Source organism: Labrus mixtus, chromosome 3, assembly GCF_963584025.1.
Source record: "Labrus mixtus chromosome 3, fLabMix1.1, whole genome shotgun sequence".
NCBI lineage: Eukaryota > Metazoa > Chordata > Actinopteri > Labriformes > Labridae > Labrus > Labrus mixtus.
Window position 1 is genome coordinate 12,827,630 of NC_083614.1, and position 24,935 is coordinate 12,852,564.

General features: G+C 41.1%; 3 protein-coding genes across 4 annotated transcripts in view; 2 read left to right on the forward strand and 1 right to left on the reverse strand.

Moving 5' to 3' along the window:
• The window catches only part of bloc1s2 (biogenesis of lysosomal organelles complex-1, subunit 2), a 287,967-nt gene that overhangs the window by 151,167 nt on the left and 111,865 nt on the right, over positions 1-24,935 (forward strand). The window lies entirely within an intron of this gene.
• prkaa2 (protein kinase, AMP-activated, alpha 2 catalytic subunit) lies at positions 654-17,000 on the forward strand. Its single transcript, XM_061031815.1, has 10 exons — positions 654-1,020; positions 4,885-5,026; positions 6,179-6,272; positions 8,641-8,785; positions 9,615-9,702; positions 10,469-10,693; positions 10,794-10,956; positions 11,458-11,796; positions 11,890-12,016; positions 12,946-17,000. Exons 1-10 carry the CDS (start codon positions 921-923, stop codon positions 13,194-13,196), a joined length of 1,674 nt encoding a protein of 557 aa, XP_060887798.1. The 5' UTR covers positions 654-920; the 3' UTR covers positions 13,197-17,000.
• Positions 18,700-24,935, reverse strand: part of LOC132958760 (FYN-binding protein 1) — an 18,086-nt gene continuing 11,850 nt past the window's right edge. The window contains exons 10-20 of one of the 2 annotated variants that reach the window (XM_061031804.1): positions 24,535-24,694; positions 23,975-24,110; positions 23,826-23,860; positions 23,654-23,741; positions 23,476-23,510; positions 23,153-23,222; positions 22,980-23,051; positions 22,789-22,805; positions 22,602-22,629; positions 22,030-22,148; positions 18,700-21,010 (exon numbers count right to left, since the gene is read on the reverse strand). In XM_061031804.1, the coding sequence (XP_060887787.1) occupies positions 22,061-22,148; positions 22,602-22,629; positions 22,789-22,805; positions 22,980-23,051; positions 23,153-23,222; positions 23,476-23,510; positions 23,654-23,741; positions 23,826-23,860; positions 23,975-24,110; positions 24,535-24,694 (729 nt within the window). In that variant the 3' untranslated portion in view covers positions 18,700-21,010; positions 22,030-22,060. Of the gene's footprint in view, positions 21,011-22,029; positions 22,149-22,601; positions 22,630-22,788; positions 22,809-22,979; positions 23,052-23,152; positions 23,223-23,475; positions 23,511-23,653; positions 23,742-23,825; positions 23,861-23,974; positions 24,111-24,534; positions 24,695-24,935 lie in introns of both variants that reach the window. The other variant, XM_061031795.1, reaches the window with a different exon arrangement.

Below are 24,935 nucleotides of genomic sequence, written 5' to 3' on the forward strand. Positions count from 1 at the left end.
CAACTACGGTGGCCCTGAAGACCAACTGCAAAAACATTTCACACAATTATAAAACACAATCAGGCTATCATTAATTAAATCACTTAATGCCAAAATATTTCGTGAAATGCAAAAATATGTCATGACACTCAAATGATTTTCATTTGAACATTTTATTTCAGTTTTACGTTCCATGAAATGTATGAAATGAAATACTTTTTGTACCATAAAATGTTTTTTCCCTTTCATTAGATGTTTTTGCATTCAGTTAAATGATTTTGTTTTATTTTGCATTCAGTGAAACGTTTTTGCAATTGACCTTCAGGGCCACTGTAAGTAACACTTCATGTGGTAAGACAAAATGAATATCCTACTGACGAAAAGAAGAGTAGGCTTAGGCTATACCAACGCAGCTTCCTAGAAATGAAAATGCATTTTCATGCTTTGCCCACAGCAAAATACATTTAAAATAAGTGTTAAATGTAATAACAGGGTGAGAGTGATTTAAGTGGCAAAAGAAGAGGCTACACTGCCTTCAACAAACTAAACACACATGTTCATTATGAATTATGATACCAAGGCACACAGGTCTTTTAAGGACAACTTGTCTCATAATGTCACTCTAAGCTCCGCCCCATCGTGATACCTTTATTCTTCGAGAGTTCTTGAACAGTAGAGTAGCAGGTGACTGGGATGCGTAACTCAACGTAACATTGTTGGGCAGACGTCCAGGGTAGATTGGACGCTGTTTTTTTCAGGGTTAAAATACTCTTGACGGTAGTCTAGAAGTCAGCATGGCCTCACTTGTAAAGTACCGTAATTATGTTTAACCCGGACGGTCCCTCTTCCTCTCAGTGACGCGCCCCGCCCCCTCCTCGCTCCCCGCAGCCAGGCAGCACGCCCACCGCACCGAGCGAGCCCAGCCGTCGGTAACGGAGAAGATGGCAGAGCGGCAACAACAGAAACACGAAGGACGAGTAAAGATCGGCCATTACATCCTCGGAGACACACTCGGAGTGGGAACCTTCGGGAAAGTGAAGAGTTAAGTGATACCGTTGTGTCGCGTTGAGGTGAACGTGTTGGGAGTAATGTGAAGAAGTCTCCGTTTACCGTTCCTCCTCCCCGTTAACTTACCGGCGGGCAGTGCGCAGTTAGCGTAGCTTGACCTTTTAGCTGCAGAGGAAGAGGAGACTTAGTGTAAACGTGTTCTGAGAATCTGCTTCAAAGTCACAGTCTTCTACCGTGTGCAGCTATGACAGGTGTCGTTACCTGGAGCAGGACTGTGACAAGATGCTGCACACTCACATTATATGACCATTAAACAGTAAAATGTGGTCTACGTGTGTAAGCTCACAGGATGAGACCACCGTGCAGCTTCATGTTGACAATATGTTTAGTAACCGCGTTGCTATGTGGTCCTTGTGCTAGTGACTGTTAGCTTGTTAAGTGCTTACCAAAGCAGGGACAATCCTCTCCAGGCAAAGTTAAACAGTAAGAGGTGTGTCTGGATTTTTTTTTCTTCAGTTTTCTTGGCTAGTTTTCAGACACTGTGTGTGACCTTGTGAGCTTAAACTCCGCCTGTTTGTTGTGTGCGCAGTTTGAGGGGCGTTAGCTTAGCTTGTGGAGGGGAGGGGGTCAACCCACCTGCACAACACAGTCACAGAGTAACATGGTCATGTAAAAACAGAAATCATGTTATTCACCCTAGTATCAGTCAGATATTGACAGTAATAATGGTTTGCTAATTGTAAAGGTTGTTCCACATAAAAAGAGAGATTTGACTCATTCTAATAATTCTTCATAACTGATATTTGTAGTGAAGCTGAGAGTAGGAGTTTTCTCAAAGTCATGGCTTTCAGCAAACATTGCCCTAAAGCCATGGTGATCACATAATAATGATATCAACAGTTATTATCAGCTGTGTGCTGCAGCAGCATTGTCCTATAATATAATAAAATAACCAATCTTTACAGAAATCTGTTTAACTATAGGTAAAGGACAATATTTTTTGGCTCGAGCATATTTTGTGTGACCAGTTACTATGGTACTGCATATTTAAAAAGATTCATTGGCAGTATGCTTTACTGGAAAGAGGGGAGAGCAGCTGCCCACGTGTTATGTAATCTTAAACAACATTGTCTCTCTTTTTTTTTAATTAGTTCTGCGTAGTTCTGAATTGCTTCTGAAAAATCCTTGCTGGGTTTTGATCTGTGCTGGACGGAGCCCAGCTGCCTTTCATTAATGCCAGTTTACGTGAGCGCGAGCTTCCTCCAGCACACTGCAGCTGAGGCTGTGGGGGTTTTGGCAGGTAGATGTTTGTTGCAAAACCTCCCAAATAAAATGTGTTTCTTTCATTCCTAAACACAGTGCCTGTGAGAAGGGTGTGTTTGATTCATTGTTCTGGGATGTTTTGACGTCAAGTGTTTCTAATTTTTTTCTACTCCACAGAGGTATTAAAATAACGAAACTCTTTTTCAAGGAGCGTGTAGCCGAGGAGAGGTGAACAATAGGAAGCGATGATGGCAGTTGTGGTAGAAGCACTGGCAAGAATAAAAACAACTTTTACTCCTCGTTAGTAACTGTTGTGTCAGTCAGCAGGCTTTAGTTGTATTGAGAAAAAGATTATCTGGGGCAAAAAGGTGCAAAATATTGGCATGAATGCAATCTGGGAGCCTAGTATCAGCTATCACCTGACATCAGTTTATCATTTTATGAATCTTTACAGCAGATATCTACAAATTGAAGCACACAGTCTGATTGTAGACACTGTTGGCCTATCCCAGCTTTATTCTCATGTCTGCAGTCACACTAAACAATGACCACAATTGGAACAGGAAATTTTGGCCTGGATATCTTTTAGCATTTATCTGAATAACCTCTGGCTAAAACAGAAGCTCCTGAAATGTGGCTGTTGCTTTATTCATTGTTGTAGGAATATAAACTACTTGTTCGGCTCGAGATTGGTCTGTGCAGTCAAGTTGTTCACAGGGACATGGTCTGGTTTTGTTTTGTGGCTCCAAATGTGTTTTTGTTAGGGCTTGACTTATGTCTACCAAACTTGATACACTATTGCAAAAACTATTCCTACAAAGGGCGTGGAATGGAGCTGTTTGCTGTAAACGTTCAGAGGACACATTAAACGTCAGATCTTTCATCACATTATTAATCAGCAGGACCTGGTGCTACAATCTCTGAGGTTTAATTCCACTCTAATGTCAGGGCATAATAAATGCCAACTCTGTTGACGTGGGACTGTGTTATGGTATTGGAAGTTGTCAGGCTTCTGTTTGTCCAAATAGAATTATCTGCTAGTTTTCCAACAGGCTGTAAAGGGAAACATTCTGTGTGAAAGTCATAAGGTGCAGATGCAGAACCAGATTGTCATAAGGCAATCCTGGAACCCACTGGCTGTCATCTAATGATGATTTTGCTGTTACTAATGTCTTTCAGCAGACATCGGCAAGCAACTGCAGCTAATAATAACCACCTATTAAATATCTTTCTCAGTTTCCTTCTCATAGTCGGACTGTAAACAATAACAGTACACGGAAAAGGAAGTCTTGGCCAGAAGGATTTCTAACTGCTGGCTACATCTCAACCCCCGAAAATCATCAATCACTCCTCAAGGCTAAATCATTACATGATCATTCACAGGTTCCAAGATTTTCTTGTACCTAACTTTGTGTTTAAGAGCTTCTTCTTCATGCCAAATCCAAATTTTCTCCAAAGTTTTAGTTTAACCTAAGATTCTACATAGAAATGTAAAATTCTGCACACAGGTCAGGATTTTCAGGTGTTCTGGTTTTCAGTGCATTTGTAGTCCGATCTGTATTGACCAATTACGTATTGGCTTTGTTGTGTGCAGGTAAAACGATCCGTTTAGACAAACAGGCGCTGCTCCCATCGACAGTACTTTTATGATGATTTATTTGTCTCTGTAAACAAATATCTGCATAAAAGTGAAGCTAACAATCCATTAAAGAGAAAACACTTAAACTTGAGCATCAAACCTGTTTGACGCTGTGTAGTGAAAGCCAATCAATATTTACATTTACCGACTATCAGAAATGATCAACCCGGCGTCCATCCAAACACTAAACATTTTTAAAGTTGTTTCCCTCTCCTCCTGAGGACGGACCTGACAAAACTTGACTTTTTACATTCTACAAATCTCCATCATTAGTGTTGTTATTTTGGCAAATTTAAGACCCGTTAATTCTAAGTAAATAACATTGGAATTGGTTTCTTTTTTACACCGAGTAAAGGCGTTGTATAGCTTACATTCTACCGTTAAACTTAAACTCAACTGAATGGCCGCTGCTTCAAAAAGTTGGGGACAACAGAATTGATGGCCTTCATGTTTCAGATGTAAATGCCACACAGGAAATAAAGGCTCGCCTGGAAGTTAGTTGACGCTAACCTTATTCACGTCCGTTCCTAGAGGCTGACAATGATTGCCGAAGGGTTATGATGAGATTGGTGTTAGTTTGGCTCGGAAGTGGATCTTCTGATTAGAACAAGAAGGAGTAGGGGTTGACTTCTTCACCAAGAAAATGAAATACCACATATTCTACACATTTTTAATTTGAAGCTTCATACAGGGGACGTGTACTGTATATAACTGGACTGTAGCGCACAAGCTTAGCTCAAAAACAGCTCTTTTAACGTAATGTATGACATTTAGTCTGCTTGTTATAGTGATCCAGTGAAGTATAACTTTGCATCTTCCTTCAACCAACATATTCAAAGCAATTTAAATGTTTTGCATGATTTGATGCGGCAGAGTGTAAAATTAACAGGGTAAGGCCAAGTAGAAGGGTCGAGGGGGAGAATAAAGATTAAATGTTATTTTGCCATGTGTGTGCCGCTGTGTCTGCTTCATGTCTGTGTTCTTTTGTTTTTTAGTCGGTGAACATCAGCTGACGGGCCATAAAGTTGCAGTAAAGATCCTAAACAGACAGAAGATCCGCAGCCTCGATGTCGTCGGGAAAATCAAACGAGAGATTCAGAATCTCAAACTGTTCAGACACCCACACATCATCAAACTGTAAGTAGGGGAAGAGAACAAATGCTTCCTTTCAACACAGATAAGTGCGGTAATCTAGTGGCTGTTTTGGTGAGGGCCTTTTGCTGTGTCTTGTTGTGGCATGTTTTGCTGGATCCTGTTTGTTTACTTCTGCTGAGCTGTACTGAGCATGCCCTCGAGGCTCCCAGGAGGTAGAACACGCACACACACACACACACACACACACATGCACACACACATGCACACACACATGCACACAAAGGCCTGGAGATCGGTTCTGGTTTGTTCAAATCTCCAGTCCAGATTAATTACTGAGTCCTTGTCCTCGTCCAGGTGTCTCTGCACCTCATGTTTTCCTTTCTGACCTTGTTATGTTCCTTCTGTCAGCCTGGTCTCTCTCTCATGTCAGTCCACATCTCTCTCTCTCTTTCTCCCTCTCTCTCAACAATCTGTGTGTTATTTTTAGTCCAGGGTTAGGGTCAGTCCTCTGGTGCACTGTAAGCTATGGCAGATATGTGAGCTCTCAGGTCCTGAGCTGGACTGCTGTCAGTGGAGTCCTCTGTCTCCGATATATACATTCACTAACACATATATTTAAGGCACATCATGCACAGGCTGGCTGCAGTGTAAAAAACAGCTGAAGATGTGGCAGGGGCCTGAGCAGAGCAGAATCTGTGTGATATATGAACCGTGTTTTTAAAAAAAAATTAAATGAATCAGAACAAATGTGTTAAAATTTCCCTCAAGCGCTCTCACTGTTTAGATTTCAGAGATAATGTGAAACAGAGAAAGACCTCATAATACGGTTTGTTTTTATTTGTTTCTCTTTGTGGCTGTGTTGTGCTACACTCAGCTCGGCAGCAGTGAAGTAGATGTTGATAAAGTGCAGAATCTCTCAGGAGCAGCCATTCATGAGATTGAGCCTGTATTATAATATAGCTGACCTTTTATGGGAGTAATGTCTGCTCTCAGCAGCCATACATCACCGCTCAGCCTCAGCTGTGTGTGTTTGTTTCTGTGTTTATATTCTGTGTTGGCTTTAATGTGAAAACATTTGGTTTAGAGATTAAAGGATGAGATTTAAATATATGATTGGTCTGCTTATAGCTATGTTTAAATGTCTGTATGTGATAGTGTCAGTGATGCACAGTGACTGTATGTTTTATTTCGTAGGTACCAGGTGATAAGCACACCCACAGATTTCTTCATGGTCATGGAGTACGTGTCAGGAGGGGAACTGTTTGACTATATCTGCAAACATGGACGGGTAAGAAGACATTATATCTTTTTACTGACTCGTCATCAGAAAGTCTTTGTTCAGATCCAAGCAGTTAAATATAGAGTATTTTCACTGTGCATACTTTTACTACATCACCAATATTTAAATCAATCTACTGCATGCTGATGAACAGCTCAGCAATTAAGGAAACTAATGTCTGCACCCAAGATGTTTCTGAATAATTTTTCTTTTCTTTTCAAATTTTAACTGAGTAAAATACAAATCAAACATTCTGTGAAATCGTCTTTCCGACTCAATGTATTTCTCTCTCCTTAACATTTTCCTTAACAAACTCTTACTTATACTATTTTAAAACCCCAAGGGGAAGTTCAATGTTTTCACTTAGTTATTGAAACATATAGACTCAAAAAATGCACACATTTACGAACATGATCCTATGGCCATGCCTAAATTAATAGGCATGGCCTATTCATTTCTTTTAAAAACATATTTTGCAATGATCTAGGTCAGACAATTTTTCAGTGTTTTTGAAGTGGAGTTCTATGAGGTACTTGACATAAGTAAATAAATCAGCCTCCTGCAGTGCACTGCTCAGCTGTTTGTGTCTGTGGGCTTTGAAAGAGACGACAAATAAGATGAATCATAGTATGAGTCTGAGGTGTTGATACAAATTGGTCCCGTTGCCATGCAACATCACCACTTTACATTTGGAAGATTTGCACAGCACTTCTTCTTTCTGTTAAAAACAACTGACCCTGATTCAAAAATATTTCCATATAGCAGACGTCGTGGGTTTTTTTTTGCCACTAGTTCAGCGTTGGCTTGCTCGTCATGCTCCTGCTTGTCTGTATCCATGTTGGTCACTCAACCATTTCCACACTGATAACCATGTGTCCATACAAACATGCTGTGCGGGCACACAAACACTGTCGGAGCAGCTGATGGCCGTAACTGAACAGACTCCAAACATTCAGAAGAGAGGTAACGTTTACACCCACATTTACTTTAATGGCAAATTGTAGCCTTTTGTGTAGTTATTTAATTGCACATTCTTACATCGCGATTATAATTAAACCCTTTTCACACATACCGAAATCTCCTGAAAAACTCCAGAGATTTGGCTACCTGCTTTAGGCTATGTGTGAACGCAAACAGCCAAATCTTTCGAGCGGGCTTCACCCGGAGTTTCTCCGGCCAGACCCCTAGTATTTTTTCCGCAGAAAGTCCGAGTGAGCTGATGTGAGTACGCAGCAATATATACTCCGGAGGACTCACCTCGAGCCAATAGGAAGAGAATGACGTTTATATACAGTGACTGTTGATGTTGTCATTCCATTGGACTACACATAGCATTGATATAAAGGCAAATATTCTCATTATAACGTCGTGAGCAGACTCTGTTGCTTCGGCCGCTACTTCTGGGTTTTTTTTTACGTCACGTCTTACCCCCCCGAAATCCCCCGCCCATCTGACAGGGACAGTCTCCAGCTGTGAGGAGCATACAGTATGTGAACAGCCAGGTCGGGAGAATCTCTGGAGCACTGCTCCCGAAATGATCTAGATTCTACTACTGGGCCACAGCCACCCCTTACCAGGCTTTTAAAAAGTCTTTCCAGGCTTTGCAAACAGTGGCAGCAACACAGTGTGTGTGGTCGTCATTGGTTCTCTACCTTATGTAGGTAAAAAACACAAAGAAACAATCTCATGCTGTTTTTTAGCTGGTGTTTATAGGGCATGGTGTTTTCCATGAGTGCTCTTACACACAGAGCTCAGCAGAATTGAGGAAAGATGCCGACTTGGAAAACAGATTATAGCGTCAGGCATCTCTTTGCTGCATACAAGTATAGAAACACATATACCAGATAGAACTGGCCCAAATACTCATACAGAATTTTTTATTTTTTTGATAAAGGGTGTGGGCACATTTGTGTTTTTCTGTATTCATTTTGACTCTAAATCACTCTTTCAGGCACATTTAAAACTTGTAATCAACCCTAACACTGGAGTATTTTTTCTCACCAAAATATTGACTTTTTTTCCTGCTAAACCTTTGTGCACACTTCAAAGTGATGTAATCTATATTTGAGAAAACTCTTCACATACCCCATCACTGCTCCACCAGTCTAACTGAGAGCTGTCAGTGACTTTAAGTGTTGCAGACAGACACTGACAGCTGTGCAGAGTAGACTGTCTGGAGACTCACTTTATTTCTTCTTACCAGTATAATCCTTCTTGAACTTCAGCTTGCCCCTGAGCTCAAGAAACCTTACGAGCTAACAAGACACCAGCTTTGTTTTCTGGCATGCATTATAAGCCTGTAAAACTGTGTTGTACACATTTACATCTGAGGAAAACTGCACAGTCCAATCATGTCCTTTTATGTTTTGTCTTCCAGGTGGAGGACACAGAAGCTCGCCGTCTCTTCCAGCAGATTATCTCAGCTGTGGACTACTGCCACCGACACATGGTGGTCCACAGAGACCTCAAACCTGAGAACGTCCTGCTGGACGCCAGCAAGAATGCCAAAATCGCAGACTTCGGTAAGATGCCCAAACAGCTGAAGGGGAGGACAAAAGGAAATGAAAAAGAGAGGCAGTGTGAACATGAGATAATGTGTTCAAAGGAAAGAAAGAGGTAGAGCTGAGTGGAATCCCAGAGAAAGGTCACAGTCTGATTAAAGAGGAATTCTGCTTTTTACAGAGTTTAATTGTACACCTAATCATACACCTGTAGAGAAGTGTAAAATCCCTGTGTACACCTGTTAACCTTCTTGTTAAATGAGAATGGCTTCCTTATTGAGCACAGCTTCTAAGCAGTTTTGGCACATTTAAAAAGACACTGTGTCTGATGCAATAGGACCATGAAACGGAGAAATATTTCCAAAAGCACACAAAGGCCCTCTGCACAGCGGGGAGTGAGGAGTGGAGAGAGAGGTCTCCCAGCAACAGCCAGGTCTCATATCATGTCTGGCAGGAAGCCTTGAGACCTGGAGTCATCTGATAGGAAGGATTGGTGGGGGTGCAGCAGCAGGAGAAGTGTTTTGGCTGAGAGCAGCACAGAGAGGGGGGTGTTAAGGGAACATGGATAAAAGATAAAGAGAAGGTCAGCACATCACGCAGCGTCTGGTGTTCAGCGTTTGGCAGAGGAGCTCATCCAATTAGACCAGCTTTGTGTTCAGAGATTAGAGACTTGGAGGGTAAAGGAGGATAAAGATATCAGTGATGTCCACTGTGTAACGCCCCCTGTGTAGGGCCATGTTCAATTTAACCCGTGAACTACAGGATCAATAACAGTAATGATAACAGAGCATTGTCTTATTAGTCAGTTTAGACTGACAGGCGTTTATATGCCCTGTGTTTTGATTGACAGGTCTGTCTAACATGATGTCAGATGGAGAGTTTCTACGTACGAGCTGCGGCTCACCGAACTACGCTGCTCCAGAGGTCATCTCAGGAAGGTGTGTCTTTTTGTTTCTTAGTTGTCATGTCTGAGCAATGCTTAATGATCATAATTATTTAGACCCAGAGGACAACTATTTAATCACCAATGCTTACTTAGCCGAGAAACAAATAGTGTCATGCTTATTCCCTGACTTTTGCACAACCCATCATAATATATTTACATGAAGGGCATTGAATGAAATCCATCTACACGAGATAGAGGGAAGAGAAGAGTTGCCCTGTTTGTTTTTGCTATATTAAGAGCCCATTTTTAATTTCTTCTTCAACTTATATTTTATCATCTTCTCTTAATTTCATCAATATCTTCTTGTTTTACAAATGGCATTTTCTCTCCCATATCGTGTTTCTTTGTTATATTCAGACTTCTTCTCTGTAGCTTGAAACATGTGCTTATTTGCCTCTTCATTAACATTTAGTAGTTGTCCAGAATTCTCTAGAAATGTTCATGTTCTTTCCCAAATAACATCCGAGACCCCCCCACACTCTCCTCCTTCAAGAAATCCCTCAAAACTCACCTCTTCATCACTGCCTACAACCACTAACTCCCCCCCTCCCCCCCACATTACTTCTTCATTGTGATGTCCTCGTCGTTTTTTGTTTTGTTTTATTGTTTTATATTTTTGTCAAAGTGTCTTTGAGTTTTCAGAAAAGCGCTATATAAAACCAATGTATTATTATTATTATTATTATTATTATTATGGGTGGATATGTTTAAAAGGGCTTTTTTGTGTTAATTGTCCCATGTTGTCATCTCTCTGTCAGGCTGTATGCCGGTCCAGAGGTGGACATCTGGAGCTGTGGGGTGATCCTGTATGCTTTGCTGTGTGGCACTCTGCCCTTCGATGACGAACACGTCCCCACGCTGTTTAAGAAGATCAGAGGAGGAGTCTTCTACATCCCTGAGTACCTGAACCGCTCTGTGGCCTCTCTGCTCATGTTCATGCTGCAGGTGGACCCTTTGAAGAGGGCCACCATCAAAGACATCAGGTGCTCACCCTGATCTGACGAGTCAAATGACCGCTACAGAGATTTTACAGTAAAAACTTGACAGCAGTTTGAGGTGACTGATTGTTCTCTCCTCTGTCAGGGAGGATGAGTGGTTCAAGCAGGACCTGCCAGGCTACCTATTTCCTGAGGACCCCTCGTATGATGCCACAGTCCTGGACGAGGAGGCAGTCAAAGAAGTGTGTGAAAAGTTTGAATGCACAGAGTCAGAGGTCATGTCCAGTCTCTACAGCGGGGATCCACAGGTACAAAAGACACTTTGTTTGAAAGGCAAAACACTGAAACTTGAATGGAGCTACTCAAATGAAACCCCACAAGACCATGCATGTCAAATTTAGAGTGTGAATGTTTATTTCAGTATGTGTTTTTTGGAAACATAGTTGGGGTCGTAATTGTCCCAGGAGAACTCTTGAGAGTATAACTAGAGAAAAGAGTGCACTGTAAGGATAAGTAAGGAAGTTTGATTGTGGTCCTTTTAGGGCTGGATAATTATGGTAAAATCGTTTTTTGAGGGCTGGCTTGGCTATCCCAAATATAAAGCTGGGCAACATGATAGCATGCACAGTCAGAAAGTTGTTGGTTCTTCAGGTGGAAAAGTGACTTTCTTTAGTTTGTTAATAAAGTTAAAGGATTTGAATTGCTGCTAAATTAGTCTGCTCTGTTTTAATTGCTTCATTTGATCATTCTTCCTGCTCTATCCATTAGACTCATGTAAGAGATATATCCTTAATCTCTCCTATCTGCAGGATCAGCTAGCAGTCGCCTACCACCTCATTATTGACAATCGGCGCATCATGACTCAGGCCAGCGAGTTCTACCTGGCCTCCAGTCCTCCTCAGGGCTCCTTCATCGAAGAGGGCATGCCGCTGCCCCCCGGGGTCAAACCCCACCCAGAGAGGATGCCCCCGCTCCTGGCCGACAGCCCAAAGTCTCGCTGTCCTCTGGATGCTCTGAACACCACCCGACCCAAACCGCTGGCTGTGAAGAAGGCCAAGTGGCACCTGGGCATCAGGAGTCAGAGCAGACCCTACGACATCATGGCTGAGGTGTACAGAGCCATGAGACAGCTCAGCTTTGACTGGAAGGTAACAAGGAACATGCTTCATATTCACATGTTCACAGTGCATTTGTACTGTAGGTCTACTAAATTACAAATTGTTTGTCATACTGTGTTGTAGGTTGTGAACCCGTACCATCTGAGAGTGCGGAGGAAGAATCCAGTGACAGGAAACCTGGTGAAAATGAGCCTGCAGCTTTACCAGGTGGACAACAGATCCTACCTCCTCGACTTCAAGAGCATCGATGGTCAGTAACCTACATCAGCTCTGCTGCAAGACAAATACATTCCTCGATACAATATAATCCACTTAGTAATATGAAACAACATACAGGACTCTAAGTCAGTGCAGGGACCAGAACTCTGCAGTTCAGTTTGTCTGTATAAAATATGTCAATCTGAAATCTGCTTTTCTGAGTTTGAACAGCTAAGTATTGTTCTTGTGCAGATCAGATGGCAGAGTAGACTTTGAATACTTTGAGGATTCTTTTAGAATATTTAAATTGTCACTTTATTTTTGAGTATTGATGAATAATAGGTACAAAAAGTGTTGGAGTTGGTTCAGTCAGTCACTTGTTTCATCCCGCAGCAGTGAATCTTTTGGACAACTTGAAATGAGAGCATGTTCACTTAATGTTCCTGTTTGGATCAGCTCTTTTTCAGCAGATTTTTCGTTTTGTTGTTGTGATTGATCAGCATCTCCTATGATCTGTGAGGGCGTAAGACCCCCAAAAAATGGACCTAGGGTTTAAAAATACCTCCATTCCCCTTTATAATTTCTCCCAGAGATCAACATTCATAAGTCACATAAAGCCCCCTTATGCATATTCAGTTGCCTATCTTCTGTCTTGATTGCTAATTTTGTATTTAGCTAAATAAACATCAAATGGCACATATAAATAAACAAGACTTCTTGTGCTTTAACACTGCATGCTCAGTCACATTTATATGATGCTAGCTCTTCTTCATTTTTGTTGTTTTGTTCATCATGAACTTTTTTGTGCCTCTGCCTTTGTTGGCCAGGTAAATGTATTTTACTCTTTGAGTTTTCTCGTGGTTAAATAAAGGTTTGAATTGAATGGAGCTGAAGCCTTGACAAACAACATCCATTTCATGATAAATAACATAGCAGTCCTAATTTATCTAAAAGATCCTCTTCTGCTACTGTGATCCTCAGATGACATCATCGAGGCTGTGGGCTTTAAATCGGGGTCGTCCACTCCTCAGCGGTCGGGCTCCACAGCCGGCCTCCTCAGACCCAGACTGAGCATCGACTCGTCCAGCCCGGCGTTGGACCTGCCCACACTCAGCTCCTCCCTGCCCGGGTCTCTGTCTGGGAGCTCCCCTCAGCTCACACCGCGACAGGGATCACACACCATGGACTTCTTTGAAATGTGTGCCAGTCTGATCACCACACTGGCTCGCTGACACACTCCTGACCTCACTGTAACCTGATGTCTGAGGGGGTTTCGGCCTCTGTCTGATCTGGAATGAAGGAGCGAAGATGTTGAGAATGACTTCCTCTCTCTGTCTTCTTTTCGTCTCTGATTCGGTCGTATTGAACTGGAGGGATGAACAGAAACGTCAAAGTACCGCTTATCACTTCAGATTAACGGAGACACAGAGAAGAAGCCTTTCTCACAGAGGCAGATCAACAGCTTCTTTTTCCTCGTTTTGACACAGTCCCTCGGGTTTACACATCAGGCTGCAGCTTGTGAAAACTGATCCTGGGGCTTGAAATTTGGGAACCAGAAAAGTTAGAAGCTAGAGCTCAAAGTTCACATTCATGTGGGAGTCAGCGGTCAAGGTCAAGTTCACTGTCACTCCTCCCTTGAATACCTTCAATCTGTTACCACTGCTGAAGTATCAACACCAAACGTCACATGTAAAAGTCAGTGTGTAAGATTTAGTGAATAAAATGGGTTCATAATTATGTTTTTATTTATATTTTATCACCTGAAAATATAATATTTTTCTGTCAGCAGAGCATCCACAGACTCTGCTTTGATGAAATGTAATGTTGCAGGCAAAGAGCGAGTCTGCAGGTTAGAAAGTGAAAGGTGAAGGGAGTGGTGATCATCTGGTTGCTACTAGTGCCGGGCCATCAGTAGATTTTATTGGAGAATTAGCATTAATGGATTCATTATTTTATTTAACTCGGGCTCCCCTGAAAGTTGAAGAAACATATCAGTTGAGAACCCTGTTAGTCCTAACAGCTACATTTATTTTATTTTTTAGGCTTGGATTATTTGTTAAAAGTTCCCGAGATATGTACCAGGAGCAATATTATCCAAAGATGTCAAAAACTCTTCTATATGAACAGAAATAATGTAGATGTGATTCAACGACACTGATGCCTGTTTTGAAACAACAAACGTAGAAGTCATAGCCACAATATTTTGGGTACTTTCTTTTTGTTATGACCAAAACAAAGAGACTCTGTGGTTCAAATTTATCACAGTGTTCCTCAGGCTACAGAGAGGCTGCAAGCCGAGCTGCTCCTTGTTTTTGTTAATTTTCTTTCTCTGATGGCTCATCTGAGAATATCGTTTTAAGTGACAGAGAAGTAAATTAAACACAAAGAGAGAAATCAGCCTGAAAGGATTTAATGCCATGTCAACACCAGATGTGTTTTCAAAAGTCTGACTTTATTTGTATAGTGCCCAGCCGTAGTTGCAATCACAACCTCACCACTAGATGTCACTAAGTCTTACACACTGCTCCTTTAACGACGGGAAATCTGAGTTTTCCTCAGATCAGAGGTCAGAGTTACTATTCACTATCAAACTTTATCTGTGGGAAGGTCAACATGTACAATTTGATTTCAGGTTTTATATTCTATATAGTTTGTAAAGAAACAGCTTTTGTTATCCATGTGTATTCTATTTATATTACAATCATGTTACGTAGCTGAAGAGGTTGACAAAGAGATACCAAAAAAAAGAGACTTTATACACCACTATTAAGATTATTACTTAGAGATCAGAGCCATATTTATTTTTCAGAGATGATTTTGTAGGCACTGCAGTGATTTTATGATTTAAACACTGCATTAACAGAGTTTAATTTGAGTTTTTATAGATAGTAGAAGAATAAAGGAGATCGAGAATGCAGGACAATAAAGACTGTGTCCTGTTTGTAGTGATGAAGCAGAAATACACACCGTCTCACATGAGTGTTTACAAATATCCCATCATCCCTGCATACCTTACATATCTTCTTAACGTTGTTTTATTAAATCAGTAACATCGAGTCAGAGATATGCAACTCATTCACTCCTTCATTAAAGACTGAAGCAACTGTAAAGAAGCTGCTCTCAGTCTGCTATATATGCAGTAACCTTTTTATTATCGCCATAAGCCTTTAACATTTGGAGGATGTTTATTATCGTTTAGAGCCTCATGTGAACACTTAAAACCCTGTTTATTTAATATTTTAATTTCTATATAAAAGCAAGCAAACCTAAAGTAAAAGTAAGAAGGAAGTGAATGGAACAACAAACTATTCGACAAGTCAATCAATGAAAAAGAAAAATCAAACAACAAAAATAATGATTCCTGTTTCAACAGAAATAGAAGTCCAGTCCTCGATATTGGGTCATTTCTTATTTTTAATGATGAAAAATGTCAGGCAAATGCAAACAACATTAACAGAGAGGAGTTTGTCTGAAATGTTTGATGGATGTACTCCTCTCTATCTTATGAAATAGATGGTTTTTTTTCAAAGTTTCATTATATTTCTATTCGATCGATCAAAAAATTAACCGATTGTATACATTTAAAACTCCTGGTATTGAAAAGAATCCATGAATAGATTATTTGGACAAGCTTACTTGTAATGCACTCGATATGAGAACAGAGGAGATGCTGCTTTCATATAGAGCTGAAACAATTCATGGATTCATCCGTCAAAAAGAAAATGAATCACTAAGATTTTAAGGATCCACAAATTGTTTCAGGGATTTTTAAGCACAAATGTTAATTATAAATGGTTCTTGCTTCTGTAATGTGACAACTTTTTGCTTTTCTGAGTCATTCATGACGCTAAACGAAAAGTTAGACAAAGGAAGCAACTTGAAGATGTTACATTAGTCTCTGACTTTAATTAACTCAGTGTTTTAATATTTCACAACCTACACAGTCAAAAGTTGAATCCTAAAAACAACCTGCAGATTCAGTGTCAGCTCTTGTTTCCTGTGGGACGGTGTGTATCTGCTGCAGGACACTTAAAGCCTCAGAAACCTTCCTCCAATTGCCTTAAAGACTGCGACTCAGTCGTTTTGTGCAGGTGTTTATGAAGAGTGTGTGCATGAGCCGCTGTGTGTCTCAGAGTGTGTCACAGAGTGTGTCACAGGATTTTTAATGTTTCTGGTTTGTCGGGGGGGGGGGAGATCTTTGACGGTGGAGAAGTGGGTAGGATGTGATTCTCTGGGTTTTGAAACTTGTTGTCTGCGTTCAGTCTGCACTTTAAAACTCATTTTCTGCTCCGGCAGTTTTTCAGATTTTCTCTTTTCTGCATCACAGTCTGTGTGAGAAACACAAACGTTACTGTAGCGGCCTCTGCTCCTACGTCGTGCTATGACTTTATAAATGTTCTACACTCCTGTCACATCAAACCAGAGCTGGGTGGTGCATGGCTGCTGGTGAGTTTTGATGAGTTTTTCTGACTGAATGTGAAGTGGAAGCTGCTGCTGCCGGGTTCTGTTCTCTCTGTTTTAAAGCAGAGCGATGGACTGTTGTCTTTTTTTCATTCTTTCAGTGAAACACAGAAGCTGGACGGGGAGTTGGTTCTCCACTTTAGACTGGTGATGCAAAAAGAAAACCCCAACATGGCCAAAATGAAATATGTTCAGTATTCTCATTACGTTCACCTTTAATTCATGCCAGTTGAGCTGAAAGTGATTTTTCAGAAGCCTTTCGGAAGTGTGCTGGGCTTGTCTGGCAAAGCTCTAAGTCCGTGTAAGATGCACATTCACCCAAAATTACCTTTTCTATTGAAGTACATACACTGTAAAATAATAGCCTTTATTAAATTATATATCTTGGTGCCAAGATTGTAAAGCTATCTGGAAGTTCTGATTCATTTAGTTGAATATTTTTGGCTTGTTGCAGCGCTCTGCAAGTTTTGAGCGTGATTCTGTGTCCGTCGATGTGCACAGATCTCCTGAAAGAGTCATAAAGCGAAACGGGGATTTGTGGCTTAAAACGCAGCATGAACAAACAACTTATATGAGCAAGAATAAAAAGCTTCACGTTCTGTTATCTGTTTAATAGAGCTACGATATGTAACTTTTCCTCCTTAGAATAGTTGTTTCTAAGGTGGATCTAATAAAACAATAACTTTCAACAGGGAGAATGGCGTCTCTCTCATATCCACAAAGCGCTCCGGTCGCCTCTTTATAGCATGTAACTTTCTCATCTCATGAGAAGTACATACAGCTTTACAGCACTAGTTCACACAGCAGCCTTCAGCTATGAAGCAGCCAGTGAGCCCGTCTCTACTGTTTGATACAATGACTGAGGCTAAGAGGAGAAAAAGAGAGAGTGACCGAGTAAGAAGCAGATATTATTCAGAACAGCTTGAGATGTAACTTTCATCTGTATCATTATCAGTGTCATCGTAGTCTCATGTTCAGCAGCTTTATCGGGTGCAGAAAAACATCTAACCCACATTAATCTCAGGTTTGAATACAAATAAATAAATCCTTTTAATGCCAGTAGTTTTCTCTACAACGGGCTGTAGTCGCCAACAGAGTCATATTTTGGGCAAACTATTAGCAAACAATACTGAACCTTGTCAGTCGTCATGGTTCTTTGACCTCTAACAACACCTCCCCTCTGCTTTTCAACAGTACTGTGTGTCTTATGACTGTGTAGTTACACTTGGAGACCTTCGGTTGGCGCCAATGCACACCAAATCTACATCATGTAAATTGAATGCAAAGAGTTGTGAGTCGATGGACCTGCATCAGGAAAGCTTTCTATGAGGAGGGGGGACCAGATGACTCTGTTAGAGTCAATAAAACATGAGCATGCACATTCTTTCATGACTCCAAAGCTTGAGGTAACATTTTGTTGGAAGAATTGGGCCATTTAAGCACATCAGTCTGAACCAGCTTTTGTGTTATCATCTGTTGGACCTACAATAACCTGCTGTCACAGTTTGGAATGGATTCAGTCTGTCCTGCCTTATGTGATCATTGTGAAGGCTTCTGTCTGAAACTCTGCTCTATCCCTTTATTATCACACGTGTTGTGTTCTGTGTGTGACGCCACAAACGCCACAGAATGAACTTTAAATTCAGGGGGAAACTCTGCCCCCCCCCCACACACACACACACACACACACACACACACATGCAACTGCACACCCCCACTTTTCTGTAAACACTAATAAGTGTGGAACTTTTCTGTTTTTGTGTCTTAAACATCCGTCCTCTGTGCACTCAGCTGTGTCGGCCACACCTGAAACATTATGCATTCATTCTGCTGCTGAGACCACAGTCTGAAATAATGATCAATACGGTGATCCTTCAGAGGTCACAGGTCGTGTTTGAAACTCCTGATATATCCAGTATTTACTGTCAGATGTAGTACTGTTACATAACAACTGTATGCAGCTACCAGTGGCATGTTAGTGTGTAAACTCTGATCTGTGTTTGAGGCTGGAAACATGCCGGAGGGCCTGAACAAACCGTGTCGTACCAAAGTGAGTGTTTCCACAGCGAATCTGAGCTCTCTGTTAATCTGTGGGGGTTCTTATGATCAATGTAACCTTATACACCCCTGAGTGAGAGTGTGTGCGTGTGTGTGCGTGTGTGAATGACAGAAAGGTGTATGAAGTTGTGTTTTAGCGTGTGTGTCGGCTGACTGTCCTCGTCTCTTGTCTGTCTGTTTGGGGTTTGGACTTCTCTTGTTATGCACTGCATGATATTGCTGTTATGATTTGCACTTTAATGAGTATTTATTGAAAAACAATAAACAGACATACAAAAAGGAAAATGTTTCTGTCTATTTGGACATTTTACACACACACACACCCGTCACAGAGGATTCTTTTTTTTTGTTTTCTTTTTCAGGCAATACAGTATTTTACATATTTTTTTGAAAACCTCCAGGAATCATCAAACGACTTCCTCTTTCTGTAATACTTGTTAGAGTAACACCTGAACACATCTGCTCAGTAAAAATGAAAGTAAGAAAAAAGTCTGTGGATGATGTTTCCAAGCAGGTGCAGCCATGACCAATATTTTACACTCCATGTTGTTTCTTTGTACACCGTTTACAATATTATATTATATTATTACTGTGATCACAAAATTACACCTTTTTTTTAAATTCTGGAGCTCCATTGTTACATATTATTGGACCTAAATGAGCTAAAGGTACAATTACTCTTTTAGACTGCTTCAGCCTGCAGTAATGACACCGGCTGTAATGGATGCAAAGTTTCCAATCTGAACAAATGCACTGATTAAAGTGTTTCCACTAAAAGTTGCTGTGTACGCAGATGATTATTTTTTATTTTTATTTTTTTTACCAGAAACAGACATTTTTTTTCCTTCAAAGCAGCCAAACTCAAAAGACAAAAACAGTCATTTTACCCCACCGGACACAGGAGCTGTTGGTCTGCTGCTACCTGGATCTGTTTACATGTGGTGTGTATTCGTTTCTATGGTTTTATTTATTGGTTCTACTGAGGAGGGAGCTGAATGTTTGCAGCACTTGGGGTCCAGGACAAATTATCCCAATGTGAAAATAAAGTATAAAATACTGTGTCATGTCGTATCGTGAATAAACTGACTGATCAAGGCAGCAGTAGATGAGCAACTTTGAAAAGAGTGATGTAACAGCTGTTTGTGGTGAAAAATAATCATCTGCTGGGGTGCAGGTGGCGCAGTGGTTAGTGTGCGCCCCATGTGCGGAGGCAGTCATCCTAAAGGCATAAAAAGCCCCAAAATAAATCTTTAAGAAAATCCTCTTTCTCTTGAACAAAAAGGTCTACCTCTGCAGGAAACCCACTTAACAATAATAACAATCTGAGCCTGTCAGGGACAAAAACAACGTCTTTTAGTGGACTCATTATCATTGTGCACATTTTCTTTAAAAATGATGGTTGGATTGCAGCCACTACAACCAGTTTCCAGGCTTCCATATGAGCATTAAAACTTTCTGTACCTTCTTGTTGAAAGTCCCTAAATACATAGAAATTCAGCAATTCCCCTTTAAAAAAAGATCAGCTTTTAAATACTATCACATCAGTAGTTTCTTATAACAATAACATCTGCAACGATTTCCAACAACAAGGGGAGAGTAAATAAAAGTAGAAAAACATGCTGCACAAAGACAGCTCAACAATACAATACGTTGACTGATATCCGATAAGAGGTGAAGATGTTGTTGGAAACACTGTAAATCAGAGTTCTGTAGATGCACATGTAGACGAGGAGAGAAGAGAGCAGGAGATACACGAGAACAGATCCCATCACATGTGAGCTTTTATTACTACTGTAATCAAACCATAACATGTTGTTTTCTAAGTTTACCAGATATATTACTGTTTCATTCTTTGCTACCAACACTGTAAACTGGTAACAGGTACGCACAACGGTTAGAAGTCTAAAAACAGCCGTATGCAGACTCCGTAAATATTCAGAAGCTGATCACTTTTGGTTTATTCTAACCGAGGTGTAAGTCTGATCCTCAGGCTCGATAATGACCTTTTACTGCAGACTGAAAAGTGTTTATTGATGCATTCTCCGAGTATCTGTGTGTGTGCTGTGTTTTCCTCAGGATTAAAACAAATACTCTGATCTGATAAAAGATCTGCTTTATCCTCCCTCTAATCCCCCCATTCTGAACAAATCTGCCTTATATTACATGGTATTTACATGGGAAGTGTGAAACTTTCTCCACAGGAGCCTCGAGGACGATTAGAGGCTCTCGTGTCTGCAACAATGTGTGAGTCCTCTCCAGAGATCAACAGTTCACATGGTCCAATATTCGAAGTCACTCAGAGTCGGCAGGTAAACTGTCTCTGTCTGGTTTCACTCTGAGAGCTGCAGAAAGACAGCTCTGTTTGCACAGAAATCCCTTTATGCACATCATACTGATCCAGAACTGCAGTCAGCGGGTGAAACAGGTCAAAGTTGTAGGAAAATGAAGTGACTGGCAAAGTCTGATGTGACTGACACAAGTCACAGTATGAAGAAGACGCCACAATCAGCCGGTTTCCTCTGCTCGCCTGCAAAGAAACAAACAAACGTGTCAGTTCGTAATGCTCACAGTCAGAACGTTTACATACAGTTGGAAAAAGTTGATACATCATGTCAGTCTGACTAAGACTGGACTTCATGTAAACATATTAGTCTGGCTGAAATCGTACCAAATCGAATTTCTTGAAGTGGGACTAACACACCCGAGCTTGTTTTCACATGTGCACTCCTGAAGAAAATATTTAGATAATTTCAGTTGGACTTCTCCTCAAACTCTTCTGACCTGGCTGTCCACACATGCACCTCACAGCAGGAGACTAGCTCTTTTTCGGGTGAGAGGGAGGCCGGGGCGTAAAAGAACGACGCGGAACGGACAAAGCAACACAGTAGATAATGTGTTTGGGGGTCAATTTACTCTTTCATCGAAACACCTCAATCAGACCCAAACAGGATCAGGCCTTCTGGGCATGCCCCACGGTCCGCGAGTCAGGCTTTCACCCGGAAGTTGAACAGCTTAATTGCGTCCTTAAATCCTTATGAAAAGTTCTGAAACGACTCTTTCACAACAAACTGTTACACAATACAACTATTAAGAAAAAAACTGAAGGAGCTTTGCTGGAGTTGAGGCACAGTCTCTGGTCTTCAGTCTTGATCCATGAAAACTTCAAAGTTCAATGGCATGAACAATTTAGTCACCAGAATGATCTACTATTGTTCTAGTCGTGCAAACACTGAGTGTGATCCTTGGTCTTTGCAAAATCATAAAGCCTCTGACTAAAATGTAGTCTTGAGAGCGGTGGGTGTCACAATGTGTGTGTATGTGAGAATCTACATCTAGCAGTGTAGCACATGTATTAGATACAGTATGAGTTTATCATTTGGTTTGATAAAGACTTGCAGAGGATACAACTCATTTTTTTTTGCTCTGAGCCCGCCAGAAGCCTCCTTCCTCCTCATCTTCTACTTAAGGTGCATTATAGTGACTAAGAGGATGCCAATAAATGCATGTTTATGAACATCACCCAGAGTCCAGCTGAGTCGCCCTTACCTTTCAGTTGTGTGAATTTCTCCACAGTCAGTTAAGCATAAAGGTCAGGAGGAGGTAAAATTAACAAAGCATTTGGATCAAAGACCACTTCCTCTGTGGTGTTAGATTCAGCTTCAGGCCTGAGGGGGGAAAACACACATTTACCATCACTTCACCCTTTCTCTTCCCTGGCTCATGTTCCCCAGATATCAGTGCAGGAGGTGCATCTATGTTAGTTAGAGTACCAAGAAGAATCAACAGGGTAACCTCAGTTTAACCAAGAATATGACACCATTAAAGAATGTTAAAAACACACACACACACACACACACACACACACACACACACACACACACACACACACACACACACACACACACACACACACACACACTCACACACATAGCATAACCAAGGGCTCATTCCCCCGATTTTACTTCCTTGTCTGAGGGAATAAATTTTGGCTGTCTGTTTCCCTCAGACACAAAAATAATCTGTTCATGCTTATGAACCCATTCGGGGGAAAAAGGTCGAAAATGTGTTACACAACATGTTTGGCATTTCTTTTTTTTTGTGTCTGTGGGTCAACTTACACAGGAGCTGCTTCCTCCTCTACAGGACCTGAGGAAACACAGAACATATTTTAAATAAGCATGTTTGATATATCTCATGTAATTTTATCAAGTATTTCCTTAAGTCTACTTCTTGTATTTCTATAAAAAGCTCCTTGAAATTTTTACTACGGCGTAAACAAAGTTAGGTTTTTCAGGCGTCACTCACTTGTCTCTGGTACAGTGCTGCTGTAGGGAAGAAGAAGCAAACATTAAAACCCAGTTTATGTGTGACTGAGTTTGCATGTTAGTGTGGATGGGCTTGTGCATGCCTGCGTGTGTGTGTGCGTGCGTGCGTGCGTGCGTGTGTGTGTGTGTGGTGTGTGTGTGTGTGTGTATGAGTTTGTGTTGCATGACTACCTGGCAGCTGGCTCCACAGGTTTAGGCGAGTGGAAAAATGTGGCCAACTTATGAAGTGCTTCATGTCTCGCTCTGATAAAAAAAAAGACAAATACAGATGTACTTCACTGTGTATCCACACTCTGCTTGTGAGTGTGTCTGTGTGTGTTCAGTGTGTGTGCTGGGACACTCACTGGACTTGTGTGCCGTCTGGACTGATGTCACTGCGACTGTGCTGGTGGTTCACATTCAGGTCTTTGTTTCCTGAAAAAGGACAGATTTATGAGACACACTCACCTGCTGCATGAATTCAAACATGAAACCAGAATCTGCTGTTACACACTCTAAGAGTTACGCTTTACTGTTCACACAGACTTCTTATCTAATGACAAGCAGCTGTGGTTCAAGGTTAAACTGTCTTTAAATCTTTAAGTATCTTCATTTCGGCACGTTGAATATTTTGGTTTTAGAACAGGAAAAAAAAAAAAAACAATTTGGAAAGTGAATTGGGTCTTACCCATGTCGGGCATGGAGAGTGTCCTGGAGTGACCTCTGCAGAGAAGAAGAGATTCATGTAAAAAAAGCTGACATTCAGTGATCATTTCTACTGCTGCTAATGGTCTCTGTCTTACAAAATAAATCATGTAAATTAAAACGAGAAGCAGTCTGACATGTTCATGCTAACATTGACTCACAGTGAAGCCAGAGGATCTGTCATGTTGGGCGAAGGAGAGAGAGGCTCATCGTCATCACCGGTCCACTCCTCGCTGTCGTCATCTGTGACTGAACACACACATAATAAAACTGCTGAACAATCGTTTCGATACAAATGTTTTTTAATAAAAATGAGAACAGGAGGATACTTACAGTTCTCTTCTGACAGCGGGAAGTGGTTTGAAGCTCTGAGAAAAAGAGGAAAAACTTTAAATGATCACGTTTTTTAACCAGACATTGTAATGAATAAAGTGTTTACTGTTCACACACACACACAAATGCACACACACACATACACACACCTGCTCCCCGTTCCGATCCCGTCCAGCTCGGTCCCATTATTGTTGTTGTTGGTCTTGCGGCTGATTGCAGCTTTCTTCCCCAGCGCCAACATTTCCTGAATATCCAGCTCCACATGATCTACAGCAACGTACCCGTCTGCAACACACACACTCCAGGTCTTAATGCTCATCAAGTCTCTGTGCAGACGTTTTCTACCCGATATAGATCTATATTTTCACATTTGACTTTGGATAAAGGAGGTAGACGCTGATGGTTTCATTACAGTGAAGCTCCACTGAAGTGTGTTCATACAGTATGTTCCTTTATTAACAGGTAAGAGAAATCATTGTTTTTTCAAATGTTTTTTAAAACTATTTATAAGTATCCTTCTTCTTCCTCAAAGCATTATATTACCCTTGAAGTTGATAAACTACAAGTTCAAGTTCTTTATTTGTTGCTAGCACATCAGTCACAGTGAAGCACACTTTGTTCTCTTCCATGAAGAGTGCTGTGTGACAAGAAATTCATGCGAAGGGAATTAGAATTTTGGACCGAATGCATCAAAGAATATTGGACTCACAGTTGTTGCTGCTGTCTCTGGCCAGCCATTTTCCTTTGGGACAGTTGGTCGTTCGGATGATGCTGATGACATCACCACTGTTGACGGGCAGATCGTTCTTGCGCCCCTTGTTTGTGACGGTTACTTTAGCCTCGTACATGGCGTCCTCCTGTCCTGTGAGCTGAAGACACAACAAGAGTTGTGAGTATGTACAAATACAAATAGAAATAAGAAAACCTTTCTGCAGCACCAGGATAATCACAGGTTTGATTGGCCAGTAGTAGCTCCGTCTCTGTTTAAGTCCCATTCATAGACTGTATATAAACATGGAGGAAGCCTGAGTGACCGATTGGTATATGAAGGATGCTTGGAAGCCAGTCGATGGCACCCGCCATGCTGGAAATGCACTCTTAACTTTAACT